The sequence below is a fragment of the Oncorhynchus nerka genome, linkage group LG15, assembly GCF_034236695.1.
Source record: "Oncorhynchus nerka isolate Pitt River linkage group LG15, Oner_Uvic_2.0, whole genome shotgun sequence".
Lineage (NCBI taxonomy): Eukaryota > Metazoa > Chordata > Actinopteri > Salmoniformes > Salmonidae > Oncorhynchus > Oncorhynchus nerka.
Window position 1 is genome coordinate 61,143,793 of NC_088410.1, and position 25,733 is coordinate 61,169,525.

The window sequence follows — 25,733 nt, forward strand, 5'->3', positions numbered from 1 at the left end:
AGGCGGGACATAGAGTATTTGTCCATGGCTACTGCACAAGAATCCTGTCTTTCACATAAATTCAACATTTTGATTTTAATCAGTGCATGTGCAGGGCTATGCACACATGAACATTTAATACATATCATAATGTAACATGTACATGTTATAATTGATCTCATGACACCATATTAAAAAAATATATCTACCAAGGAAGGGGGGGGGGGATCTAAAACAGCATATTTTCCATTCAGACAACAGGTAGTGCACATACAGTGCCTCAGAAAGTAATCACAGCCCTTTACTTTATCCACATTGTTGTTTTACAGCCTGGATTTAAAATAGATACAATAGCGATGTTGTGTCACTGGCCTAGATACAGTACCGCATATGTCAAAGTGGAATTAGGTTTTTAGATTTAAAAAAAAATTGCAAATGAAAAAAGGCTGAAGTATCTTGAGCCAGTAAGTATTCAGCCTATTTGTTATGGCAAGCCTAAATAAGTTCACGAGTAAAAATATACTTAACAAGTCACACAAAGTGCATGAACTCCCTCTGTGTGGAATAATAGTGTTAAACATAAGTTTTTCATGACTACCTCATCTCTGTCAAGCACTGAATTTCAAACAAATGAAACCACAAAGACCAGGGAGGTTGCCTCGCAAACGGCAGCTATTGGTAGATGGGTGTAAAAAAATATATATTTTTTTTTATTTTTTTTAAAGCAGACATTGAATATCCCTTTGAGCATGGTGAAGTTATTAATTACACTTTGGATGGTGTATCAATACAACCAGTCATTACAAAGACACGGGAATCCTTCCTAACTCAGTTGCCAGAGAGGAAGGAAACTACTCAGGGATTTCCCCATGAGGCCAATGGTGATTTTTTTTTAAGTTATAGAGGCCTCCCAAGTGACATTGCAGTACTAGCGGCGTCACTACAGATCAGGGTTCGATACCAGGCTGTGTTGCAGCCGGCTACGACCGGAAGACCCATGAGGCGGCACACAATTTGCCCAACGTCGTCCAGGCTTGGGGAGGGTTTGGCCGGCCGGGATATCCTTGTCTCATCGTGCTGTAGTGACTGCTGTGGTGGGCCGGGTGCATGCACACTGACACAGTCGCCTAGTGTACGGTGATTCCTCCGACACAATGGTGTGGCTGGCTTCTGGGTAAGGCGAGCAGTGTGTCAAGAAGCAGTGCGTCTTGGCGGGGTCGTGTTTTGGATGACGCATGGCTCTCGACCTTCGCCTCTCCCGAGTCCATACGGGAATTCCAGCGATGGGACAAGACTAACAATTGGATATCACGAAATTGGCGAAAAATGAAATAAATGTTGAGAGTTTATCGCTGTGATGGGAGAAAATTGAGGATGGATCAACAACATCCACAATATTAAACCTAATTCAGAGTGAAAAGGAAGCTTGTACAGAATAAAAATATTCCAAAACATGCATCCTGTTTTGAACAAGACACTAAAGTAATATAGCAAAAAAATGTGGCAAAGCAATTCGCCTTTGTTGTGTTTGGGGCAAATCCCATACAACAGAGTACCTCTCCATATTTTCAAGCATAGTGGTGGCTGCATCATGTTATGGGAATGCTTGTTTTTGTTAAGTGGTGAGTTTTTTTTTAGGATAAAACAAAAATAATACATGGAATGGAGGCAAAACACAGGCAAAATGCTAGAGGAAAACTGGTTCAGTCTGCTTCCCAACAGACACTGGGAGATTAATTCCCCTTTCAGTAGGACAATAACACAAAACACAAGGTCAAATCTACATGGGAGTTGCTTACCAAGAAGACACTGAATATGGCGGAGTTACAGTTTTGACTTAAATCTAGTTGAAAATCCATGGCAAGACCTGAAAATGGTTGTCTATCAATGATCAACAACCAAATTGACAGAGCTTGAAGAATTTTGAAAAGAATATTGAGCAAATTTTGAACACTCCAAGTCTTCAAAGATTATAGAATTACTCAGAAAGACTCAGATGTAATCACTGCCAAAGTTGCTTCTACAAAGTATTGACCCAGGGGTGTGAATACTTATGGATATCACATGTACTATATATACACAAAAATATGTGGACACCCCATTCAAATTAGTGGATTCAGCTATTTTAGCCACACCGGTTGTTGAAGTGTAAGATTTAACACAGCCATGCAATCTCCATAGACAAACATTGGCCTTACTGAACAGCTTAGAGACTTTCAATGTTGCACTGTCCAAGGATGCCACCTTTCCAACAAGTCAGTTCATCAAATTTTCTGTCCTGCTAGATCTGCCCCGGTCAACTGTAAGTGCTGTTATTGTGAAGTGGAAACGTCTAGGAGCAACAACGGCTCAGCCGCGAAGTGGTAGGCCACACAAGCTCACAGAATGGTGATAATCGTCTGTGGAAAGGCGTTCTCTGGAGTGACGAATCACGCTTTACCATCTGGTAGTCCAAGGAATGAATCTGGGTTTGGCGGATGACAGGAGAACACTACCTGCCCCAATGCATAGCGCCAACTGTATAGTTTGGTTGAGGAGGAATAATGGTCTGGGGCTGTTTTTTTATGGTTCGGGCTAGGCCTCTTAATTCCAGGGAAGGGAGATCGTAATGCTTCAGTATACAATGACATTCTAGACTATTCTGTGCTTCCAACTTCGTGGCAAGTTTTGGAAGGCCCTTTCCAGTTTCAGCACCACAACGCCCTCGTGCACAAAGAGAGGTCCATACAGAAATGGTTTGTTGAGATTGGTGTGGAAGAACTTGACTGGCCTGCACAGAGCCCCGACCTCAATACCATCAAACACTTTTGGGATGAATCGGACCGCTGACTGCGAGCCAGGCCCAATCGCCCAACATCAGTGACCGACCTCACTAATGCTCGTGGCTGAATGGATGTAAATCCCCACAGCAATATTCCAACATCTAGTGGAAAGCCATCCCAGAAGTGTGGAGGATGTTATAGCAGCAAAGGGGGACAAACTCCATATTAATGCCCATGATTTTGGTATAAGATGTTCGACGAGCAGGTGTCCACATACTTTGTCACATAGTGTATTTCTGAATTTCATTTTCAATACATTTGAAAAAAATTCTAAAAACATGTTTTCAATTGGTCATTATGGGGTATTGTGTGTAGATGGGTGAGAGAAAAAAGCTATTTAATCAATTTTCAATAAAGGCTGTAAGACAAAATGTGGAATAAGTCAAGGGGTATGAATACATACTGAAGCCACTGTACATACACCCATAACTGTACATTTTACACATTCATATTACAGTACTATAAGGGATAAGGCTAAAGTAATTATGGTTCACATGAAATTCAAGAGCATGAGGAAATTCCCTTTAATCAATCACCAATATGGAATGCTTGTTTAGATAAATTAGTGGAACTCAACTTACCAACGCCCACTGTACTTAGAAATACTATGTTTTTCAAAATAAAAAAAAGTAAAATGTTTTGTTATCTCCAAACCATAGTTACACATTAGGAAACCAAGTACAATATCAAAAAAATAGTATTTGTTGACTGACTTGACTACAAAGATTGTGGGTGACAATCTCCAATGTGGCAGTCAAAACATGAATAGACATAAAAGCACATGGTTTACTGTACTTTTCAGCGTTAGGCCTATATTTCACTAAACCACACTGCTGAAAAGTCTTCATTACCATCAATGGTAAAAAAATAAGAGAAGATTCTTTAATTTGCAAGTGTTACATAACACATTTATACCTAATGAGCTACTGAGACTTGTAGATCTATAAAACATAATATCTAACATTTAACATCCTTTAGATTAAAACACTGGAATTCATTGAATAATCTTTTTTTTTTAATATATATATATATATAACAAAATTGGGATTAAGAATGTGTATTTTAGCTTGGTGGAGACAGCCCAATCGCTACGTTCACCATCCAGGCTGTGTGCGTCGTCATAAAACTTAATATAGTACAAAAAAAGTCAAAGCATCAGAAATATGGAGGCAAACTGTAAACAGCAGCACCTCGTTTTACGATCATATTTTATCATCTGATCATACATGCTGACCATCCAATAACGGAAAACACACACCCAAACACACACTTAAAACCAAATGGACACCGGTTTATCAATAGATAGACTATGAGGACAGCTCTTTAAGGCTTGTAACACAACATTAAAATAGAGGGTGGGGAGAGTGCAATACCGCAAAACATGCACTACTACACAAGCGTTGCAGTTAGTCATTAAAGTTATCCTGGTGTGTAGAAAACAACTCAGACAGTCTTTGTTTCTCATTTAGCAGAAGCATTTGTCATTCACACAAGACAATGCAAGCCACATCAGCCCATATTTCTGTGGTTCCACCAGGAAAACAGCCAGGGGAAGGAAATGCCAACAATCTGGTACAATTAAGAAATAGTAGCCTTGCCTTGTTCTCTTTTTCATGAGTGAAAAAAATAATCTAGGCAACGCCACTCTCTCACATATATACATGGGTGAAATTGAGAGTTCCAACGTGAGACATTACAAGGGGAGATAGTAAACAGTAGGAACTAGGCTAATCTGTGAAAATTGACTATGGAAAAGCCAGCAATTCAGAGGACATAGAAATGCCCATTTAACCCCTGCCTTCGAACACAAAAACATGTCAAATCGAACAGGGGCAAGGGATTACATGGCTGAAGTTTGCACGTCAATGTAAAACATCGGACTCATCTTAGAAGTCCAGCGAAAAGCTCTTTCAAAATTGGCAGTATTCAACCTCACTCCTTGAGAAGTGACTGTCCGTATCAAACTGAAATTCGTATCAAAGATTCTTACATGACTGGCCTGAGACGTGTTCTTTTCCCATTGTCTGTTTTAACATGAAAAGTCATGAAAACTTGGATGAAACACTTAACACAGACATGGAGACTGAAAAGATCAGCTTAATGAGATAGCTTCTTTCTTTTTTTTGGTGTGTGTGTTGAGGACAATAGACGCAATTAGACTATACTAGATCCCACTGAGGTCACAGAAGGTTGCTGTGGTGGTCCCACAGGTTCGGCAGTATTACATGCAATGAACCATAAGTCAGAGTTACAGTCCCTGCTCCAAAAACAAATGTGTCCAGTTCTCAACACACACACACAATAATTGTACAGCTTACCACATTAAATTAACACATTATCATTTATATTACAGTTAGCTGCTGAGATTAATGCCATGCGATTGACAACCACTGATTGGGTGGTGCAATAGTACTTTAACACTGTCAACTGCTTTTGAGACTAGGTTGAATTAAAACCTAAAATGTACTTATCCCCTGTTCCTCATCAAAATAACCAAGTCGTACCGACTCATAAGAGCTTTCTCTTCAGGTTTCAATGAAGACGGCTGAGAATGGAAAGAAAAAAATATTGGTAAAATACTATACTTGCATCACATGAATCCAGCAGCTACATTTTATACATATAACGCCATTGCACAATGTTAAGCATCATCATACCAAGGTTAGCTGCAGTCGTAAATTGACACACAAAAGAACATTTTGACCGTAAGTTTTAGTCAACACAGACCGCACTGTTGGGGTGCAAGGGATGCTGGCTTTACACGACAGCACACTAAGTTGGATTCCAGTTCCTTGTCAATTTCATTATGCATAAATTGAGTGTGGAAACTCAGAAAGTTGAAATCCCCGTTTTTCAAGGGATAACCACTGACAGACCGGGCTCCTATCACTCTAAAAACACTGGTTGAGTAGGTGACTGCTGCCATCTTTAGTTGAGGATGATGTATTAAAATGTCAGACTAAACCAAGATGGCACCTTGCCTTCTAATATGGAGATAACTTTAAATGTGACATAAGATGATGACTCTGCTTACATTTAGATGTAACTCCTGTAATGAATTAAAGAAATTTATACACATCCAGGCAAAATTAAATAGACTGCAACCTTCCTTTAAAATGTGTAAATATTCAGTGTGCGTTGAGATCAATTCCATTTCAATTAGTTCTTATTGAGTGATAAATACATACTGAACTGGCATTGAACTCAACCCAGGTTAGAGACATAACTGTGCAACTGTAAAAGTGCCTGTGAGAAGGAAGGAAAGAGAGAATGGCGGTGAAGGTAGAGGAAAAGGGAGAAATAGAGCTGGGGAGGATTGTGAGTGAGGCCTCTACCAGTCTGCATTGTCCCAGGTTTCCTCAGCAGGTTTGGTGGGGGCGGCTGCGGGGCTTTTCTTGCCTTTGGCCTCTCCACCAGCAGCATTGTCCCAGTTGTTGTCCCAGGCCTCCCAGCTGTCTCCAGTGCTGTGTTTGTTGTTGGATGCCGCCTTCGAGTCCCAGTTGTCCCAGCTGTCGGAGCTCTTCTTCTCAGCGGCAGAGTTGTCGACGTTGGTCCAACTGTCGCTGCTTGGGGACTTCTTGGGCTTGGAGGAGCTGGCGCTGCCAAAGGACGTCCAGAAGTCCTGCGCAGGGGCCTGGCCTAGTTCTGGGCCTGAGGAGTTGAACTGGTAACCTTCATTGGCATCCATGTTCTGGTAGCTTTCTCCTTCTGACCTGTGGGAGAGGGTTCGTCACAAAGAGGGGAAACTTATCTCAGAAATAAAGACCCTCAACTGACACATCACTATGCCAAATTCCAGATTTAATCATTTTGATTTACCCGTCCTCGGGCTTTCCAGAAAAGAAGTCAGTCATGTCTTTCCAGCCTTTTGCACCAGCATCCTGAACCTGAGAAAAGACATGAAATGTTGATAAAAAGTCTACAGCACTCACCAAAACAAGTTTACAAATCATGTTTATCAGATTCACAATAGTTCATTGACCAAAGTAAAGGTTGTATAAGGTTGTACAAATTAATATGAGTACAATTCAATCTACACAGTACTCACCACCAGAATAACAATAGCAGCAAGAGAAAAGGGAGATACAAATTGCATGAATATCTTCAAAATGTACATCAACACACCCAAACGAGTCTCCTTTTCAGAGTAAGTAGTGCGATGACAGCACCAACATATTTTGCCCTGCTAAACTTAGGCTAATTCCTGATGAATGCATAGCTTCCCACGACCCTTGCTCAGGAGACTGGTTGTAGGTGTGCAGTGTGGCAGAGGTCTGCCTTCTCCTACCTTGGATGCCAGCCCAGTAATGCCGACGGACATTTCATCTAGCAACTTGCCATCTTTAACCTGGACAAGCCAAATCACCGTTAATGGAAATGGAGACAACTCACAGCATCAAGAGGTGGGTGTGTAAATCAGGACATCACCACACAGGCTAGCTCAGGCAGTGTTTCGAATTGTGAACAGTTGCACATTTTATTGTGCGCAAAGGAATTAGTCTTAGATTTGATTTTACTGAGAGGACAATAATGTGATGATTAGCCTACTTATGAGACAGTAGGTGATTTCTGTTAAGTCTCAGTCAAGATAGATTTGAAAACACCCATTTTAAGAAGCTGTGTGGAATTTTTCTACATCAAGCAATTAGCTATTGCACATGCACACTATAGTCAGTCACTAGAGCAGACACATTCCAAAGGAGACAATGCAAATCAAATGTAAAGCTGGTTTTATGAAGCATTTAGCCTATTAACTCAACTTTAAACAGTTACCTTTTCGTGGGTAGGTTTGATAACATTCTCATTTAATGTCTGTCCTAACTCTGTGGCCTAGTTGGGAGTGACAGGGAGAAGATGTGTGAATTAAACAAAACAGTTCGACATTCACGGCAATGCAAGACAGACTGACTGAATTTCTGAGAAGCAGGAAGCTGAGGCAGGCGAGGGAACTGTCATTCCATTCACTAGGACATTAAACAAGCACAGTCAGCACAGCGAGGGCTGACCCTCAAAGGGAACTGAGAAATGGAACGGTCATGCAGGGATAAATAACTATGGTTGGCGAGTACAAAACAAGTTATGCCAAGATATCTTTCTTTGTAAATGACAGGAATGTTCACACTCCTTGAATGGTTTCTCAACCATTGTCTTAAATGGGCCACTAAAGTGAACGTGACCAAGAACTTCATAATAATTCATTTAATAATAATTTAAACTACGACAACCCTTGACATTAAGATTATCCATCAACTGCTAAATATGTTTTTCTGTCTGCAGCCAAGAAAAGCTCAATGTAACACTACTGGTTAGGCTAACTGTACTTATCCACCATTTTGCAGTGGTGGGTCTGGTCATTTTCACATACATTTTCAGACAGGACACCGATGACCAGCCGACAAGCTTAGGGTGGGAATGAATACATTCATGAAAACAATGAGTAAAATGGGATGCAGGAATATGGACAAGGAGCATGCATTTGTTATTGATTTTACCGGCTCTGGGGGCGGCTTATAGCCCCTTAACTACGTCCAGAGAAAGCAAGGAAGTTAAAGAAGCGACAAACAGTTCAAACTACAGCAAACTACAGTTCACAGTTATTTATGTCCAGTTCATTTATGAGCAAAAATAAACAGGGAAACCCGTGGAAGAAAATCTATGTTCCATGAGCTCTAAAGGCTAAACATTTGCACTGCTGTTTCTGCTGCAGAGGGAATCACATACAGTGGTGCATCCATAGAATTAAGTTATATCTGGAATAATGATTTTTCTGTGGGTACATCATATGGAATTAGGAGGTTGAACCTCAACCAATACATGAAAATGTCTTACTCAAATAAATGACTCTAGCTTGGTATTTCCTGAGAGAGGGGGCTAGAACTATTTATCTTTAGCAGATCATCATGACTATCCACACTGACTATATGCCCATCCACGGGTCTCTACCTACTCAGACAACTGTTAAAATTATTATTGGATTAGATTTATTACTCCATTATGCTGCTGTCCATCGATTATTGGTCACGATTACCATTAGTATTTACCTATTTGTCCTGCTACTGGTCACTATTACTCTTGTTTACATGTACAGTATATTTTACCATTAGTATATTACCATAAGTATTTATACTGAGTATACAAATTGCTCCTTCAATTACAAGCTATGATCCCTTATTTGATGTCACTTGTTAAATCCACTTCAAATCAGTGTAGCTAGATGAAGGGGAGGAAACAGGTTACAGAGCCTTGAGACATGGATTGTGTATGTGTGCCATTCAGAGGGCAAGACAAAATGTTTAAGTGACTTTGAACAGGGTATGGCAGTTGGTGCCAGGCGCACCGGTTTGTGACAAGACCTGCAACACTGCTGGGTTTTTCACGCTCAACCGTTTCCTGTGTGTATCAAGAATGGTCCACCAGCCTCCCGGGTGGCGCAGTGGTTAAGGGCGCTGTACTGCAGCGCAGTACTGTGCCATCAGAGACTCTGGGTTCGCGCCCAGGCTCTGTCGTAGCCGGCCGCGACCGGGAGGTCCGTGGGGCTACGCACAATTGGCTTAGCGTCGTCCGGGTTAGGGAGGGCTTGGTCAGTAGGGATGTCCTTGTCTCACCGCGCACCAGCGACTCCTGTGGCAGGCCGGGCGCGGTGCGCGCTAACCAAGGTTGCCAGGTACACAGTGTTTCCGCCAACACATTGGTGCGGCTGGCTTCCGGGTTGGATGCACACTGTGTTAAGAAGCAGTGCGGCTTGGTTGGGTTGTGTATCGGAGGACGCATGACTTTCAACCTTAGTCTCTCCCGAGCCCGTACGGGAGTTGTAGCGATGAGACAAGAGCTACTAAAAACAATTGGATACCACGAAATTGGGGAGAAAAAGGGGTCAAATTTTAAAAAATTAAAAAATGGTCCACCACCCAAAGGACATCCAGGCAACTTGACACAACTGTGGGAAGCATTGAATTCAGTATGGGCCAGCATACCTGTGGAACGCTTTCGAAGTCCAACTCAATATTAGGAAGGTGTACCTAATGTTTTGTAAACTCAGTATGTGTGCATTTTATTTTATATATATATATATATATATATAAGTCACTTTTCAGCCCTGTTTACATGTACAGTAGCAGTCAAAAGTTGACACGCCTACTCATTCCTGGGTTCTTTATTTTTACTATTTTCTACATTTTCATATGTGCCATGAAATAGCACATATGGAATCATGTAGTAACCCCCCCCCCCAAAAGTATTAAAATCAAAATATATTTTATATTTGAGATTCTTCAAAAGTAGCCACCCTTATACACCCGTATTCACGTCATGAAGCAGGAATGCAGGAAAGAACAGCTAAGAGAAACAACAGTCCATCATAATTTTAAGACATCAAGGTCAGTCAATGCGTAAAATTTCAGTCGCAAAAACATGCAGCCACAACAACTGGCTCTCATGAGGATCGCCACAGGAAAAAAAGACCCAGAGTTACCTCTGCCGCAGAGGATAAGTTCATTAGAGGATAAGTTCATTAGAGTTACCAGCCTCAGATATTGCAGCCCAAATAAATGCTTCTGAGTTCAAGTAACAGACTCATCTCAACATCAACTGTTCAGAAGAGACTGTGTAAATTAGGCCTTCATGGTTGAATCGCTGCAAAGAAACCACTACTAAAGGACACCAATAATAAGAAGAGACTTGCTTGGGCCAAGAGATACGAGCAATGGACATTAGACCAGTGGAAATCTGTTGTCTAAATTTGACATTTTTGCTCTCAACCGCCATGTCTTTCTGAGACGCAGCGTAGGTGAACGGATGACCTCATGTGTGGTTCCCACCGTGAAGCAAGGAGGTGGTGGTGTGATGGTGATTTGCTGGTGACACTGTCAGTGATTTATTAAGAATTCAAGGAACACTTAACCAGCATGGCGACCACAGCATTCTGCAGCAACACCCAATCCCATCTGGTTTGCGCTAATGTGGGACTATTTGTTTTTCAATTGGAAAATGACCCAACACTCCTCCAGGCTGTGTAATGGCTATTTGACCAAAAAAGAGAGTGATGGAGTTCTGCATCAGATGACTTGGCCTCCACAATCACCCGACCTCAACCCAATTGAGATGGTTTGGGATGAGTTGGAACGCAGAGTGAAAGAAAAGCAGCCAAAGAGTGCTGAACTCCTTCAAGACTGTTAGAAAAGCATTCCAGGTGAAGCTGGTTGAGAGAATGCCAAGAGTGTGCAAAGCTGTCATCAAGGCAAAGGGTGGCTACTTTGAAGAATCTAAAATATATTCTGATTTGTTTAACACTTTGGGTTACTACATGATTCCATGTGTTATTTCATAGTTTTGATGTCTTCACTATAACGCTAGAATTTAGAAAATATTAAGAATAAAATAAAAACCCTTGAATGAGTACGTGTCCAAACTTTTAACTGGTACTGTGTCTCATACTAAATCAAATGACGTTTTATTTGTCACATGCGCCGAATACAACAGGTGTAGTAGACCTTACTGTGAAATGCTTACTTACAAGCCCTTAAATCAACAATGCAGTTCAGGAAATAGTTTATTTATTTATGCATAAACCCACCTCAACCACTCCAGTAAACCTGCACATTGAATAAAGGTACCGGCACTGACCTAAACATACTCTTGCATTCTCGTGTTTTAAAAAAAAACTCTCATCGTAGTTTATTATTATTATTATTATTATTATAATTATTATCACTGCATTGTTGGAAAGAGCTCTGAAGGTAAGAATTTCCCTGTACTGCTTTACACCTATTGTATCCTGTGCATGTGGCAAATAAACTTTGAAACCTATTTATTACTTGTGTCATGCAAGCATGAGCATAATAATGGTTTGCTTTTTCATCAAAAAGGGATTCACACAATCACATCTTTATCAACTTTGTTAAATGGCATCTCAGACCTGTAAGGTTAAGAGTTTGTACCTACACATTCATATAAATAGTTGCAAAATGATGCTAGTAAAACAAACCTTAACGATATCTTAATAGTAACTAAAAGTTTTAAAAACTTGGTGCTAATCAATCGGGTACTAATGAACTGTTTAATAAAAGAAAGTCATACCTTTAGAGTTGCTGAGGTTGCAAGTTTTGCAGTCTGTTCCAGTGAAAAGACAGAAAAAAGCTATTAATAAACAGTGAAATTAAGTTCTGTGACAGGATAACAGCTTTCCTTGGAGATACTTACATTATCTTTGGCGACTGCTGCAATTTTGCTTGCTCCGATTGTGAAATTGCTCCAGCCCTATCAAACAAAACATGTCACACACAATTCACCACGGCAGATATCTTAAACTCTACGTCCCAAATAGACACACGAGTCACCATGACAGATACCTTAAACTCCATGTCTGTGTCCCAAATATAGGGAATATGGTGCCATTTGGGAACCCCCCCTTTACTTCAGGGCCACGCAGATTCCCAGATGCTGTGCCATATTACTGCCGTACCGAGTAAATTGAAGATAGAGCGTTGTTCAGGACATCATCCTCCTTCTTCTCTGGGGTCGGTGTATTCCCAAAGCCAACATAGCGGTTCTCCTGATTCCCACTATAACCGCCACCACTACAGGGGAAATGGTATGTTTGCATAAATTATAAGTCTTCATAAAAAGGTGAGCAAAAACATAATAAATTACATTTAGGAAATGCTTTTATGTAACGTGACTTACAATCATGCGTATGCATATGGGTGGTCCCAGTGGGAAAGGAAAAAAATGACAAATATGGATGAAATTGATCTTAAAGCAAAAGTACAAATGTGTACTTTGATGTATCTTACTGTTGGATTAAGAACCTATGCTATACATTGGTTGAGCATTTACAGATAAAGTCTTGAAAGTTGTTAGTTAAAATGATGGTTAAGAACATAAAGAGAAAATCAGATTCAAGTTATCTTTAAACAATAGTCAAATGTGCTCTGTGGTATCTTACTTTTGGATTTAGACTGTGCTTTCTGGGTACAATATGTTAACAGTGCATTCGGAAAGAATTCAGAATCCTTGACTTTTTCCACATTTTGTTACGTTACAGCCTTATTCTAAAATGGATTACATAGTTTCCCCCCCTCACCAACATACACACAATACCCCATAATGACAAAGCAAAAACAGGTTTTTAAAGTGTTTACACAAGTATTTAGACCCTTCACTAAGTACTTTGTTGAGGCACCTTTGGCAGCAATTACAGCCTCGAGTCTTCTTGGGTATGATGACACAAGCTTGGCACTGTAAACTGTCCATCCAGACTCATATTAAACATCTCCAATCCTAAATTAAATCTAGAATCGGCTTCCTATTTCGCAACAAAGCCTCCTTCATTCACGCAGCCAAACATACCCCCGTAAAACGGAATATCCTACCGATCCTCGATGATGTCATTTACAAAATAGCTTCCAATACTCTACTCAGCAACCTGGATGCAGTCTACCACAGTGCCATCCATTTTGTCACCAAAGCCCCTTATACCACCCACCACTGCGACCTGTATGCTCTAGTCAGCTGGCCCTTTCTACATATTCGCCGCCAGACCCACTGGCTCCAGGTCATCTATGCTAGGTAAAGCTCCACCTTATCTCAGCTCACTGGTCACGATAACACCCACCCGTAGCACGCACTCCAGCAGGTATATCTCACTGGTCATCCCCAAAGCCAACACCTACTTTGGCCTCCTTTCCTTCCAGTTCTCTGCTGCCAATGACTGGAACGAAATGCAAAAATCGCTAAAGCTGGAGACTTATATTTCCCTCACTAACTTTAAACATCAGCTATCTGAGCAGCTAACCGATCGCTGCAGCTGTACATAGCCAATCTGTAAATAGCCCATCTGTAAATAGCCCACCCAATCTACCTACCTCATCCCCATTTTTTATTTACTTTTCTGCTCTTTTGCACACCAGTATTTCTACTTGCACATCACCATCTACTCATCTATCACTCCAGTGCTCATTTGCTAAATTGTAATTACTTCGCTACTATGGCCTATTTATTGCCTTACCTCACCATTTGCACACACTGTATATATACTTTTTTCTATTGTGTTAATGACTGTATGTTTGTTTATTCCATGTGTAACTCTGTTTACATTTACATTTAAGTCATTTAGCAGACGCTCTTATCCAGAGCGACTTACAAATTGGTGCGTTCACCTTAAGACATCCAGTGGAACAGCCACTTTACAATAGTGCATCTATAAATGTATTATTATTATTATTATTATTATAATTATATAAATTAAATGTAAATGTAACTCTGTTGTTTGTGTCGCACTGCTTTGCTTTATCTTGGCCAGGTCGCAGTTGTAAATGAGAACTTGTTCTCAACAACTTACCTGGTTAAATCCACTTCAATCAGTGTAAATGAAGGGGAGGAGTGAGGTTAAAGAAGGATTTTCAAGCCTTGAGACAGACTATGGGTGCCATTCAGAGGATGAATGGGCAACAAATGATTTAAGTGCCTTTGAATGGGGTATGGTAGTAGGTGCCAGGCACACCAGTTTGTGTCAAGAACTGCAAAGATGCCTGTTTTTTCATGCTCAACTATTTCCAGTGTGTATCAAGAATGGTCCACCACCCAAAGGGAATCCAGTCAACTTGACACAACTGTGGGAAGCAATGGAGTCAACATGAGCCAGCATCCCGGTGGAACGACTTGTTAAGTCCATGCCTGACAAATTGAGGCTGTTTTGGGGGGGGGGCTGTACATCTGCTTCAGAGACAAGCAAGTCATGGATACAATGGTCTCACCTCTGATAAGAGTTCACATCGTCACTCAACCAGTCCTCAAACACCTTGTCTGAAGGGTTTCCCGAGTTCTGGCCAGGGCCCCCTGAGCTACATTGGAAAACCAACCACAGATTATTTTGGGATGTGATAATATTGGAAATTAGTATTTTGAAAATATTCAAGTCATTGAATATTTTAACTATATGAAATAACACTTTTCACCCTTACCGATGAGACGTCGAAAGTCCGGTCTTAGCCTGAGGCGGAGTCCAGTCCTTGGCAGAGGAAGTTTCAATAGACCACTCTTTCCCCTCTGCAATGGTTGCAACCTGTCAATCGAATAAAGAGGCATGCATTTCAGTGAGTGAGACCATTATAGGTGTACTGTTTGATATTAGCATTGGAAATTCAGAAATGTTGATTTGGAGTGTCCCCGGCAACTTTACTATGTACATGACCATTAAAATAATGACTCAAAAGGGAGGCTTCCTTACCTTGTCTCTGAAAAGTGCAGCAGGTCTGCTGTTATATTTGTCCTGCATGGTCCAGGTGGCATCGTAATCATCTTGGAGTTCCAGAAACATACGAAACTTTCCGTTCCCTCCCGCCTTCATCTTCTCCAACTCAATGTCCTTCCACTTGTCCATGGTAACAGAGCGCACAAAGCTACAGTACAGAGATCACATTAGGGGTTAAATACTTCCAAACCGACTTGACAGGAAATGTTACTTCATTTTTTATTTAACTAGGCATGGGACCTTATATAGGAAGACATTTGGATGACTAGGTGAGTATGGTGGGTTAAAGAATATAAGTGGTAATCACCATCTTAGAAGGGCCTGGCTGAAGGCTTGAACAATTACTTATTCAGGATAAGAGATTCAACAGTAGAGGATTGACATTCATGCACACATGAGCCTCTACAGGCAAGCATAAATACCAACATTCAGAAAAATTGGCCTTTTGGAATTTACTCACCTAAGGTGTACTCCCAAGCCTCTGTGTTTGCCAGAACATTCCAAACAAATCCAGATCCCATAGGTCACACTCACCCACTGAGGATTGAAGCCCCCACACTCAAAACAAAGCTGAGAAAAGAGGGGAAATGTTGGCTCACTATTTGATGTCGATATTGAAAACATGGATGTGGACACTATCACATTGAATATCTCAACAGAAATTGTTCACCCACAAGGTCCTAACGTCAGTGTTCATATTAAACCTTAGATAGTTCAGCCTTGGCCCTTTGGGCAATCACGTCGTGACTAAACCAGCTACAACGTTACTGGTCAAACAGCAAGCTAACGTTAGCTAGCTACTCACGTTGTTTTCCTCCTGGGTTCTCACTTCCTTCAAAACTCTTCTGGTCCTTGGGCTTGCCATTTTGACTGACACTGAAGAGAGTAATTATTAGCAATCTTACACATAAATCATGTCCTAGCTTCTTCTGTTATCACCAACCAAGCCGGCATCAAAGCAATAACGTGTATAGTTTAGCTAACTACCAAGCGGCTAACGTAGGACACCTTTGACAGACTTTGAAAGCCATACCTTGTTAAATAAACAATATTCGAACTGACTGCAAATAGAAAGCTGAATGTCATTCAATAGTCTATACTATGTATGATAGTGTATGTATCTGAAGAGATCTAATAGTTACTGTAGCTAACTGATGTTAACTACTACTATGCTACTGCTAGCTCGTAGTCTCTTACCAGGCTGGGTATTGTAGAACCTAAAGAACGCGGTGTTTAAAGCGTCTCTCTTGCTTAGCTAGTTCGATAAGGCTTTTTGCTAAATACGTGGAGTTAAATGACATCCCATTGAGAAGAGCTATGATAGCGGATTGCAAACACTGGTGGCCATGTTGACAACTAGCCAGTGGCAGATTTGCCTACGTTGGCATTGCAATGCATTATGGGTATATTTTGTATTTTATTTTTTTATATAAAGGACTGTGACACCGACATTCAAACACTGTTATGTGGAGCATTATTCCATTTGCCTGAGTAATTGTACCTATTAAAATGCAGGATGCATACATAGCCAGCTACAATATTAGTCTATTGAAGATAAATGTCACTTACAAAGCCAAAATGTTAGCGTCATGAGGCTTTCATCTCTACAATAGTAATGGCATATTTTTGCCATGGTTTGCTGGACGAAGCCTGTGGGGAAATCAATGTAGTTTATGGAGAGATTTGGGAAAAACTCCGAAAATAGGGTCTGTGGTAAACACAGGCTAAGGAGATATCATACGTTTAGATAATATTCATTAGCTAACGTAACTTTTTGTGAATTTTGAAGCATGTATGAACTTTTTTTTAAAGCACATAAAAGGCTTCTTAATTCATAAAGGTCATGTTAACTGACTGATATTATCTCATAGAACAAAACGCATTAGATCTACTAAGCCTGTGTTAACCTCAGAACTTATTTTGAGCTTTTATCCCCAAACCATGTTTTTTCCCCCATTCATTTGCCCCATAGGAATGGCTGAACGAACCAGAGGTAAGTCATTTGCGGTTTTTAGGACTACAAGTTGGCGAGCTCTATTAATAACAAATTTAGGCTAATTATGCATAGGTCGTTTTTTATTGTATTTATTTATGTCAATACTGCTTGCTCATTTCAAATTAACATTCAATGTAGCCTACATTTCATCCCAAATGAAATAGCTAACTAAGCCTAATCATTTTTATAAGGTTAGATCAAGGAAAGCCACAACTTTATCAGAGACATTGGTTTACATCATCAGAATAACACCCATATCTAATAATCTACAGGGGTGCGAATCCTATATTTTATTTTGCTTCAACGATTGGAAAATACGCAACACTTCAAAATAAGCTTTCATAGTCGTGGAGAAATCTAGGCAACTAAATATGAGGCATATGAGCCATTTGGATCTAACCAGCAACATGCCGGTAGGCCTATTTCTCCATGCCAAACCCTCCCCACGAGCCAAAGAACAGACCGTGCATGATTAAGTGCAACCTCAGCCCACTCACACTCCTGGGGTAGCCTTGCTTTAAAGAACTAAGTAAAATAACCTTTTATATATACTGAAAAAATATATAGACGCAACATGCAACAATTTCAACGATTTTAACATTCAATTCTCTGGCAACAGCTCTGGTGGACATTCGTGCAATCAGCAAGCCAATTGCATAATTCCTCAAAAGTTTAGACATTTGTGGCATTGTTGTATGACAAAACTGCACATTTTAGAGTGGCCTTTTATTGTCCCCAGCACAAGGTGCACCTGTGTAATGATCATGCTGTTTAATCAGCTTCTAGATATGCCACACCTGTCAGGTGGATGGATAAAATGCTGACTAACAGGGATGTAAACACATTTGTGCACAATATTTGAAAGAAATAAGGTTTTTGTGTGTGTGGAACAATTCTGGGATATTTTATTTCAGCTCATGAAACATGGGACTAACACTTTACATGTTGTGTTTGTATTTTTGTTCAGTATATATGCCTATACAGTGCATTCAGAAAGTATTCAGATCCCTTGACCTTTTCCATATTTTGTTACATTATAGCCTTATTCTAAAATTGATTAAATTAGGGTTTTTTCCATCATCAATCTACACAGAATACCCCATAATGACAAAGCAAAAAAAGGTTTTTAGAAAGGTTTGCAAATGTATTAAAAATAAAGAACTGAAATATCACATTTACATAAGTATTCAGACCCTTTGCTATGAGACTTGAAATTGAGCTCAGGTGCATCCTGTTTCCATTGATCATCCTTGAGATGGTTCTACAACTTGATTGGAGTCCACCTGTGGTAAATTCTATTGATTGGACATGATTTGGAAAGGCACACACCTGTCTATATAAGGTCCCGTAGTTGACTGTGCATGTCAGAGTAAAAACCAAGCCATGAGGTTGAGGGAATTGTTCATAGATCTCTGAGACAGGATTGTGTCGAGGCACTCTTCATAGTGCTGGCCGCCCGGCCAAACTGAGCAATCGGGGGAGAAGGCCTTGGTCAGGGAGGTGACCAAGAACCCACTGGTCACTCTGACAGAGCTCCAGAGTTCCTCTGTGGAGATCGGAGAACCTTCCAGAAGGTCCAGACAACATTCTCTGCAGCACTCCACCAATCAGGCCTTTATGGTAAAGTGGCCAGATGTAAGCCACTCCTCAGTAAAAGGCACATGACAGCCCGCATGGAGTTTGCCAAAAGGCACCTAAAGGACTCTCAGATCATGAGAAACGGAGCAAAGTACAGAGAGATCCTTGATGAAAACATGCTCCAGAGCACTCAGGACCTCAGACAGGGGCAAAGGTTAACCTTCCAACAGGACAACGACCCTAAGCACACAGCCAAGACAACACAGGAGTGGCTTCGGGACAAGTCTCTGAATGTTCTTGAGTGGCCCAGCTAGAGCCCGGACTTGAACCCAATCAAACATCTCTGGAGAGACTTGAAAATAGCTGTGTAGCGACATTCCCTGTCCAACCTGACAGAGCTTGAGAGGATCTGCAGAGAAGAATGGGAGAAACTCCCCAAATACAGGTGTGCCAAGCTTATAGTGTCATACCCAAGAAGACTTGAGGCTGTAATCACTGCCAAAGGTGCTTCAACAAAGTACTGAGTAAAGGGTCTGAACACTTAGTTGTGGCGGGCCAGACAAGGCCCCTGTGGCCTCATTTATAAACCATGCATAGTAAAAAATATACCCGAAAATGTGCCAGCCCAGTTTTCACGCAAAGTTAGATTTTTGTTTTTAATGAACTTGAGGGGAGAATGTGCTCACCTCCCTGAACTTTAGACCAGTGGTCACCAACCTTTTTGGCGTGAAGATCACTTTCGCAGTCAAAATCTACCTCTCAGAATTATTTTAAACACGACTTAAAAATTGTAACATTAACCTAAACCTATAAAACCAATTCTATAGGAATGAGGTTTGTGCAGTAGGCTTAATACATTACAACAGCATATTGGTTATAAGCCTAGCCTGACTATTGTTATTCTCAGACAATATTGGTTGTACTCTGACTTATCATATAGGCTAGTATCAAACTCTGCTGTGGCCGGGGTCATGGAAGCTATAGGCACTGTGGTTGTAGCTATCCGATTAGCCAGCGCAGTAGGCACCCTCGATTTAGCCACAGATCTCCCATGCAACAAATTACCATGTGCAACTATCATTTAATTGGACCTAGTAGAATATATACACTATTGAACAACAATTAGTCTTTTGTATGCCGTGCCACGACATGCCAAGAGTTCCAAATGATTCAGCAAATAAAGGGGTGTTTTTATCACCATAAAAAGGTGAGTGGATTTGTGTCTTGCTCATTTAATGCTCATTCAGAAATGTAGTGTGAAATTTACTCAACTGTTATAAATGAGGCCACAGGACGACTGTTGTAAAGATCGAGTGCCTGTAATGTCTATATATGCCCACTAGATATCAACATATTCATACAAATGAAGGACACAACTTGGAAACAGCACGTTTGTAGAAGTTTGTAAAACCACTTGCCAACCAACCCAGCACAATTTCACTGATAGGGGCTAAAGCAAAGGTATATTCTCATCCACTGCAATAATACACACTTTCTTGAAGTGGTAGAACCCTTTTTCCATTTGATTTGGAATGTTTTGTTGAATATATTGTGCTGTACTTCACTAAAAAAGATTGCAGTTAGATTGCAATATAACTGCAGTATACTGCAAATACTGCGTCCAAAATAACACTGTTTTTTTTACTGCAGTAATTTTGCAGTGTAACTGTAATTGTAACTGTAAGTGTAATTGCAGTATAGTTATTCTGCAATTATTGCCTCCATAATGCCATAGTCGACTGCAGTTACTGCACTTTTACTGCAGTTTCAAAACTGCAATCTTTTTTTGTAAAGGGAATTGTAAAGATATAGAATTACTGAAACATTATTTTATTTTATTTTTTAATGTAAAGTCAATTGTTTGGGCATCTTTTGTTTTGAAAAACGTGTTCAATACTATAATACCTTTGAGGCATTAGCTCAGTTCTTTTCCCAGTACAATATAAACTAATTTGAGGCATACAGTAACAAACAGTCGGGAAGTTTAAAAAAGACATGAACTTCTGAAAAACCATTTCCCTTACTTATTCAAAATAGACCCTGCATGGCTACTAACCTAAAAATGTATTTTATCTGAATCCCTAATCATTTCATCAGTACACATTGTTCTGTGAAACTGTAGAATGTGCTGGATTGTAAAAAAGGGACCAAAGTACAACCCTGTCTTCAGCGGTAGAGATGTGGAGTCCTGTGTAGCTGTACAGTGTGCGTTTCTGCCAATCTGCCAATGCCAATCTTTATCTGGCAGCAGAGCTATAAAGCGTGCGGCTGCAGGAGTAATTGGCCTATGCGAGGTGTCCATTCCACCATGAATAACTCCACTAGCCTCAGGGTGCGGTTGCCAGTGCTGGTACTGTTGATGGAAGTGGTTTTCCTTGGTCTCTTTGCCGGCTTTGTCACCTACGACGACAATGCCAACGCCAAGTTTCAGAACAATGAGACCAACCCTATGGACAACTCCCTGTATCGGGACTATCCCTTCTTCGCGGATGTGCAGGTGATGATCTTCGTTGGCTTCGGCTGCCTGCTGGCCTTCCTGCGGCTCTATGGCTTCAGCGGGATGGTCTTCAACTTCTTAACAGCCACCTTTACCATCCAGTGGGCCATCTTGATGCAGGGCTACTTCCAATTCTACTCTGATGGAAAGATCCACCTTGGGGTCATCAACCTGCTCAATGCTGAGTTTGCCTGTGCCGTGGTGCTCATCTCCTTCGGGGCGGTGCTGGGAAAGACCAGTCCGGTGCAGCTGCTGGTCATGGCCCTGCTAGAGGTCCCTATCTTTGCCTTGACAGAGTGGGCAGTGCTGAAGTACCTAAAGATCAATGACGCAGGTGGCTCCATCCTCATCCACCTGTTTGCCTGTTACTTTGGGTTGGGGGTCACGTTTGTGCTGTATCGGCCTAGCCTGAATGACGGCCACGTCAAGGAGGTTACCAGTTACCAGTCAGACATCCTGTCGTTGATGGGCACCCTGTTTCTCTGGGTGTTCTGGCCCTCTTTCAACTCTGCTCTGACCTTAAAGGGTGATGACCAGCACAGGGCCGTCCTGCACACCTTCATAGGCCTCAGCTCCTCAACGATGACCGCTTTCGCCTTATCTGCCGTATTCAACAAGAGAGGCAAGCTCACCATGGCCGACATTCAAAATGTGACTCTGGCGGGTGGTGTGACTGTTGGGGCCTCTGTGGACATGATGATCTCCCCTGCAGCCGCCTACGCCCTTGGGATCATGGGCTGCACCGCCTGCTTCATGGGATACAGGTACCTCACCCCGTTCATGGCCCGCCACTTCAGGATCCAAGACCAGTGTGGCATCCACAATCTCCACGGCCTCACCGGCCTCATATCCTGCATGGCTGGCATTTGTGCCATCCTCATGGCCAACGAAGAAACCTATGGCCCCAGCATGTACCAGATCTTCTCCCACCGTGCACCCATGGAGGGAGACCCAAAGCTCCTAGAGCTACAGCAGCTGATCCCAGGGCTGAAGGCCGGGCTGGGGCGCACCGCCAAGGAGCAAGCCATCTACCAGGTGGCAGCTATCTTCTCTACCATCGGGGCAGCCGCTGTCGGTGGGGTGCTGACCGGCTTTGCACTGAAGTTGCCCTGTCTCGCTACGCCGTCTGACGAGTTCTGCTTTGACGACGAGCTGTTCTTCGACGTGCCCTCTGATTTTGCCAGCATGGGGGTGTACAAGGCCCCCCCCAGCATAAAGGACATTTAGGACAATACCAAGGTCTGAACTCACATTTCAGGCTTCCAGCCCTGTATGGGGACACTGGGTTAGCAATACTGAGGAATGAATGTGAAGGTGTGACGCTGCAAAATGTTGCACATAGTGTTAGCTTTCCACTCTCTCTTATATGACATGAGAAGATGGGATTGACATCTTATACATTCTTGCCAGCTTTCAAGTTCTTTGGCATTTTGATCAATTAAACAATTATTATTTGAATGTTTGTTGTGTACAGAAGGAATAGCTGCTGTTCATTTTGGCCTGTTATTGTTATTGACAATTGTTATACAATTATTTGTTTTGTTAATTTTGCAAGATGACAATTTCAGATGTGCACTTTTTTACAGAGTGAATGTAAGAGTGAGAAATAAAGTGTTATACTCAAAGATGCTGTCAGGAATTTACACAACTATTGGATGATATTGAAATATTCATAATGGGCTGAATTTGTGCAAAAATGATCAAAGATTTGACAATACAATTGATGTTTTTTTTGTAGTATGTTTATTGATGTTTTAAAATCATATTTTTGACTTTATTGGAAATAAAACATGAATTATATTTAATTTATATTTGTTATTCAACTTTTTGTTATTTGTTATTAGACATCATGGCAACTTCTATGAAAGCTTTAGTGAACAAGGAAACATGCGTTGTTGATCCTCACATCAAGAACACAGTTAGCCCTACTCATGTTCACTTGTGATGTTCATGGTCTTGCACTATAACCTTTCAGATATTAGCTTTTCAATAAGCTTTGTATACCTTTTTTGTCTACGTTATGGTATGTTTTATGTACATCCATTATTAGTTATAAGGTTAGACAGGAAACACCTTTTATGTCTCAAAGGTTGGCATTATCGGAAAACCTTTTTTGTTATGATTCCCAAGAAAGAGAGGTCCATATATTTATGAGGTTATACAAGGGACAGTTGGTGTTACCTGAAAATGTTTTATGTGTTTCAGGTCCATTGACAGATCTTGAGGAGATCTGCATGTTAAAAATGTGTAATTAGTTTAGGAATTTGGAGTAGCTTAACGCTACGCCTCTAATCAAACTCTCCAGGACAGATATCTAACACCATTATTCTTCTCACTGTAAAAAAAACAACAACTTAGAAAAATGTCCATGGAGCTTAAATATCCAAGTTGGCTGGACTTCATATTGGAAATTGGTCAGCTGACATGGAATACTCCACTAACCTAATGATTTTTGCTTAAAGTGAGCTGAATTTGTAAGACAATGTTGCGTGAACTGAAATATTTAAGTTGAGTTGAGCTGATCACACAAGAGAGTTTAGTTTGCTGAGACCCGTAATGTAAAATACTGTATTGGCTTAAAAACATGTGTTTCATTAACATATTACCCAATGTACCTTTCGGGCCTGCACACAGACCATATGAGAGAGGAATGTCCAACACAGTGACGAGATCCAATTGATAGTTGTAGCAGACTTGAAAGTATGCCTTATCTACTTTGAAGAACTACTAAAATAGTGATTTCGTCAGACAGCTCTGCAGCATGGGCAACTGTGGTAACCCAATGATCACGGGATACCATTTTCACTGTCTGTCTGCTGTCTGAGAAGAGATAACAGGATGACATTAAGAAATTAAATAATAAAGTCATACATTTAAAAAATATATATATATATATACACAACTGAAATATTGTATTTAAGTAAAGTAATGTGAATAAATGACGGTGGTTAATAAGTGATAAGACTTAATGGGCAGTCTCTACGATCATGGGGCTCTTATTAATTGCTTTATTCTGTGTTAGAGACAGTGTAATGTTTTCAGTGTTTTGTCAATTGAATGTTCTCAATATTTGGCTTGGAATTTCAATGAAAAAGCTCTAAAATCATTTCAAGGTCATATTTCATAATGCATTTAATGTAAAAAAATATATATAACAATTTAAAACCATGATTTTTTTTGTTTTACAGCAGAACCAAAACCAAACCGAGCCCTTAAAACACTAAATCGCTCAGCACTCGTCTGATGTGAAAATGTCTGATGTTATTGGTCAAAATACCAATTTGTGGAAACATTTTCAGAATTTAGCTGCCTGTGTAAACGCAGCCTTCATGCAGCGTTAACATACTTGTTCCATCCAAAATAAAATATATATTACAGCCATCAATAACCAAATCATTTCCATAGTGGTAATTCTATAGAGCAATGGTAAGGTGTTGTAGTCACTGGCTGTGGGTCCGAGTCCCGGTTGGGGCTACCCACAGAATTTGCAATCTTTTCCCATTGATCTTAAATAGTTCAGCTGAGCGGGTTGGCTTGCATCGTTAAGTTGAGAGGACTTGAAATCCAAAGTGTCAACTTGAAAAATCAAGGCAACCAGCTGCATTACGATTTCTAGTTAACTTAACTTTGGTAAATGTGTTGAGACAGCTCAGGAATGTACGTTAGCCGGTTGCCTAGATTTTTTAAGTTGACTCAATTTACAGTGTACGCTGCAGACATTTTGTTCTCAAATGAAATACCAGAGGTCACATAGGGTAATACTTGATTTCAATTACTGACAAGAGATCATACACCATTAACATCTCAATGTAGTGGAACTCAGTCTGGCTTTAAATAAGACCTATCTATCAAGTTCATCTCATGATGAATTATAAAAAGACATAAACATTTTATGCTTAATGAACAACCCTACAAAAGGGATACGAAGAAACATCCATTATAAGAGGGAGAGACTAAAGCTTTGTTAGGTAGTAACAATCATTCAACTTTGTGTTGGCTCTTTTACAGTCTTAATCTCCTGTTTGCAATCTTAATCTAGGGTTTACTATTTTATCAGCACCTCAATAATCATACAATTCTATATCAGCACCAGCAGCTTATGTTAAGAATGCAACAGGTTGAAGGATCAAGGAAAGGTTGGTTTATAATGGATGATTAGCAGCAATTTATGACCGGCATTGTGATATAAATGTAGGATCTTAATTTGATCACCCTGTGGCAGGAGATCATCCATGCAATGCAGGAAATGTCATTTCAACTTGGACATTTCAAAGTTGATTTTCCTTCACAAAAAAATGTGTCAACCCCTACAAAAATGTCCGTTAATTATAATTCCACATAATAATGAACATTTCCTGTTTCTGCAGGCTTATTTTCCTGCTGTAGAAAACTGGCTCAAATTAAGATCCTACATCTGTACCTATTGCCTATTGCTGACCGGCTCAAGATGTTCTGTTGGAAAACTCCAAGGCAACAAGTACACTATATGATATATATATATACACTATATATATTTATTTTTTTCTCACAAAAGCCTTTACTAGTACACTATATATATATATAATATATATAGTGTACTATATATATAGTGTACTATTAAAGGCTTTTGTG

At 40.5% G+C, this 25,733-nt stretch overlaps 2 protein-coding genes across 4 annotated transcripts; one reads left to right on the top strand and one right to left on the bottom strand.

The window, feature by feature from the left end:
• Nucleotides 1-3,121: 3,121 nt before the first annotated feature.
• Nucleotides 3,122-16,432, bottom strand: LOC115143028 (ADP-ribosylation factor GTPase-activating protein 1-like). Of its 3 annotated transcripts, XM_029683000.2 has the most exons (13): nt 16,249-16,432; nt 15,857-15,927; nt 15,512-15,621; nt 15,028-15,199; nt 14,762-14,862; nt 14,555-14,641; nt 12,262-12,376; nt 12,000-12,056; nt 11,877-11,909; nt 7,575-7,631; nt 7,090-7,149; nt 6,621-6,688; nt 3,122-6,514 (listed from the first exon to the last, which is right to left on the bottom strand). In XM_029683000.2, exons 2-13 carry the CDS (start codon nt 15,914-15,916, stop codon nt 6,133-6,135), a joined length of 1,302 nt encoding a protein of 433 aa, XP_029538860.1. In that variant the 5' UTR covers nt 15,917-15,927; nt 16,249-16,432; the 3' UTR covers nt 3,122-6,132. The 3 variants fall into 3 exon arrangements, with proteins under 3 accessions (XP_029538860.1, XP_029538862.1, XP_029538865.1); XM_029683002.2 differs by lacking the exon at nt 7,575-7,631; XM_029683005.2 differs by lacking the exons at nt 7,090-7,149; nt 7,575-7,631.
• A 4,391-nt stretch (nt 16,433-20,823) lies between these two features.
• rh50 (Rh50-like protein) lies at nt 20,824-22,931 on the top strand. Its single transcript, XM_065000796.1, has one exon. The coding sequence runs from the start codon at nt 20,853-20,855 to the stop codon at nt 22,347-22,349; it is 1,497 nt and encodes a 498-aa protein (XP_064856868.1). The 5' UTR covers nt 20,824-20,852; the 3' UTR covers nt 22,350-22,931.
• The last annotated feature ends 2,802 nt before the right edge of the window (nt 22,932-25,733 follow it).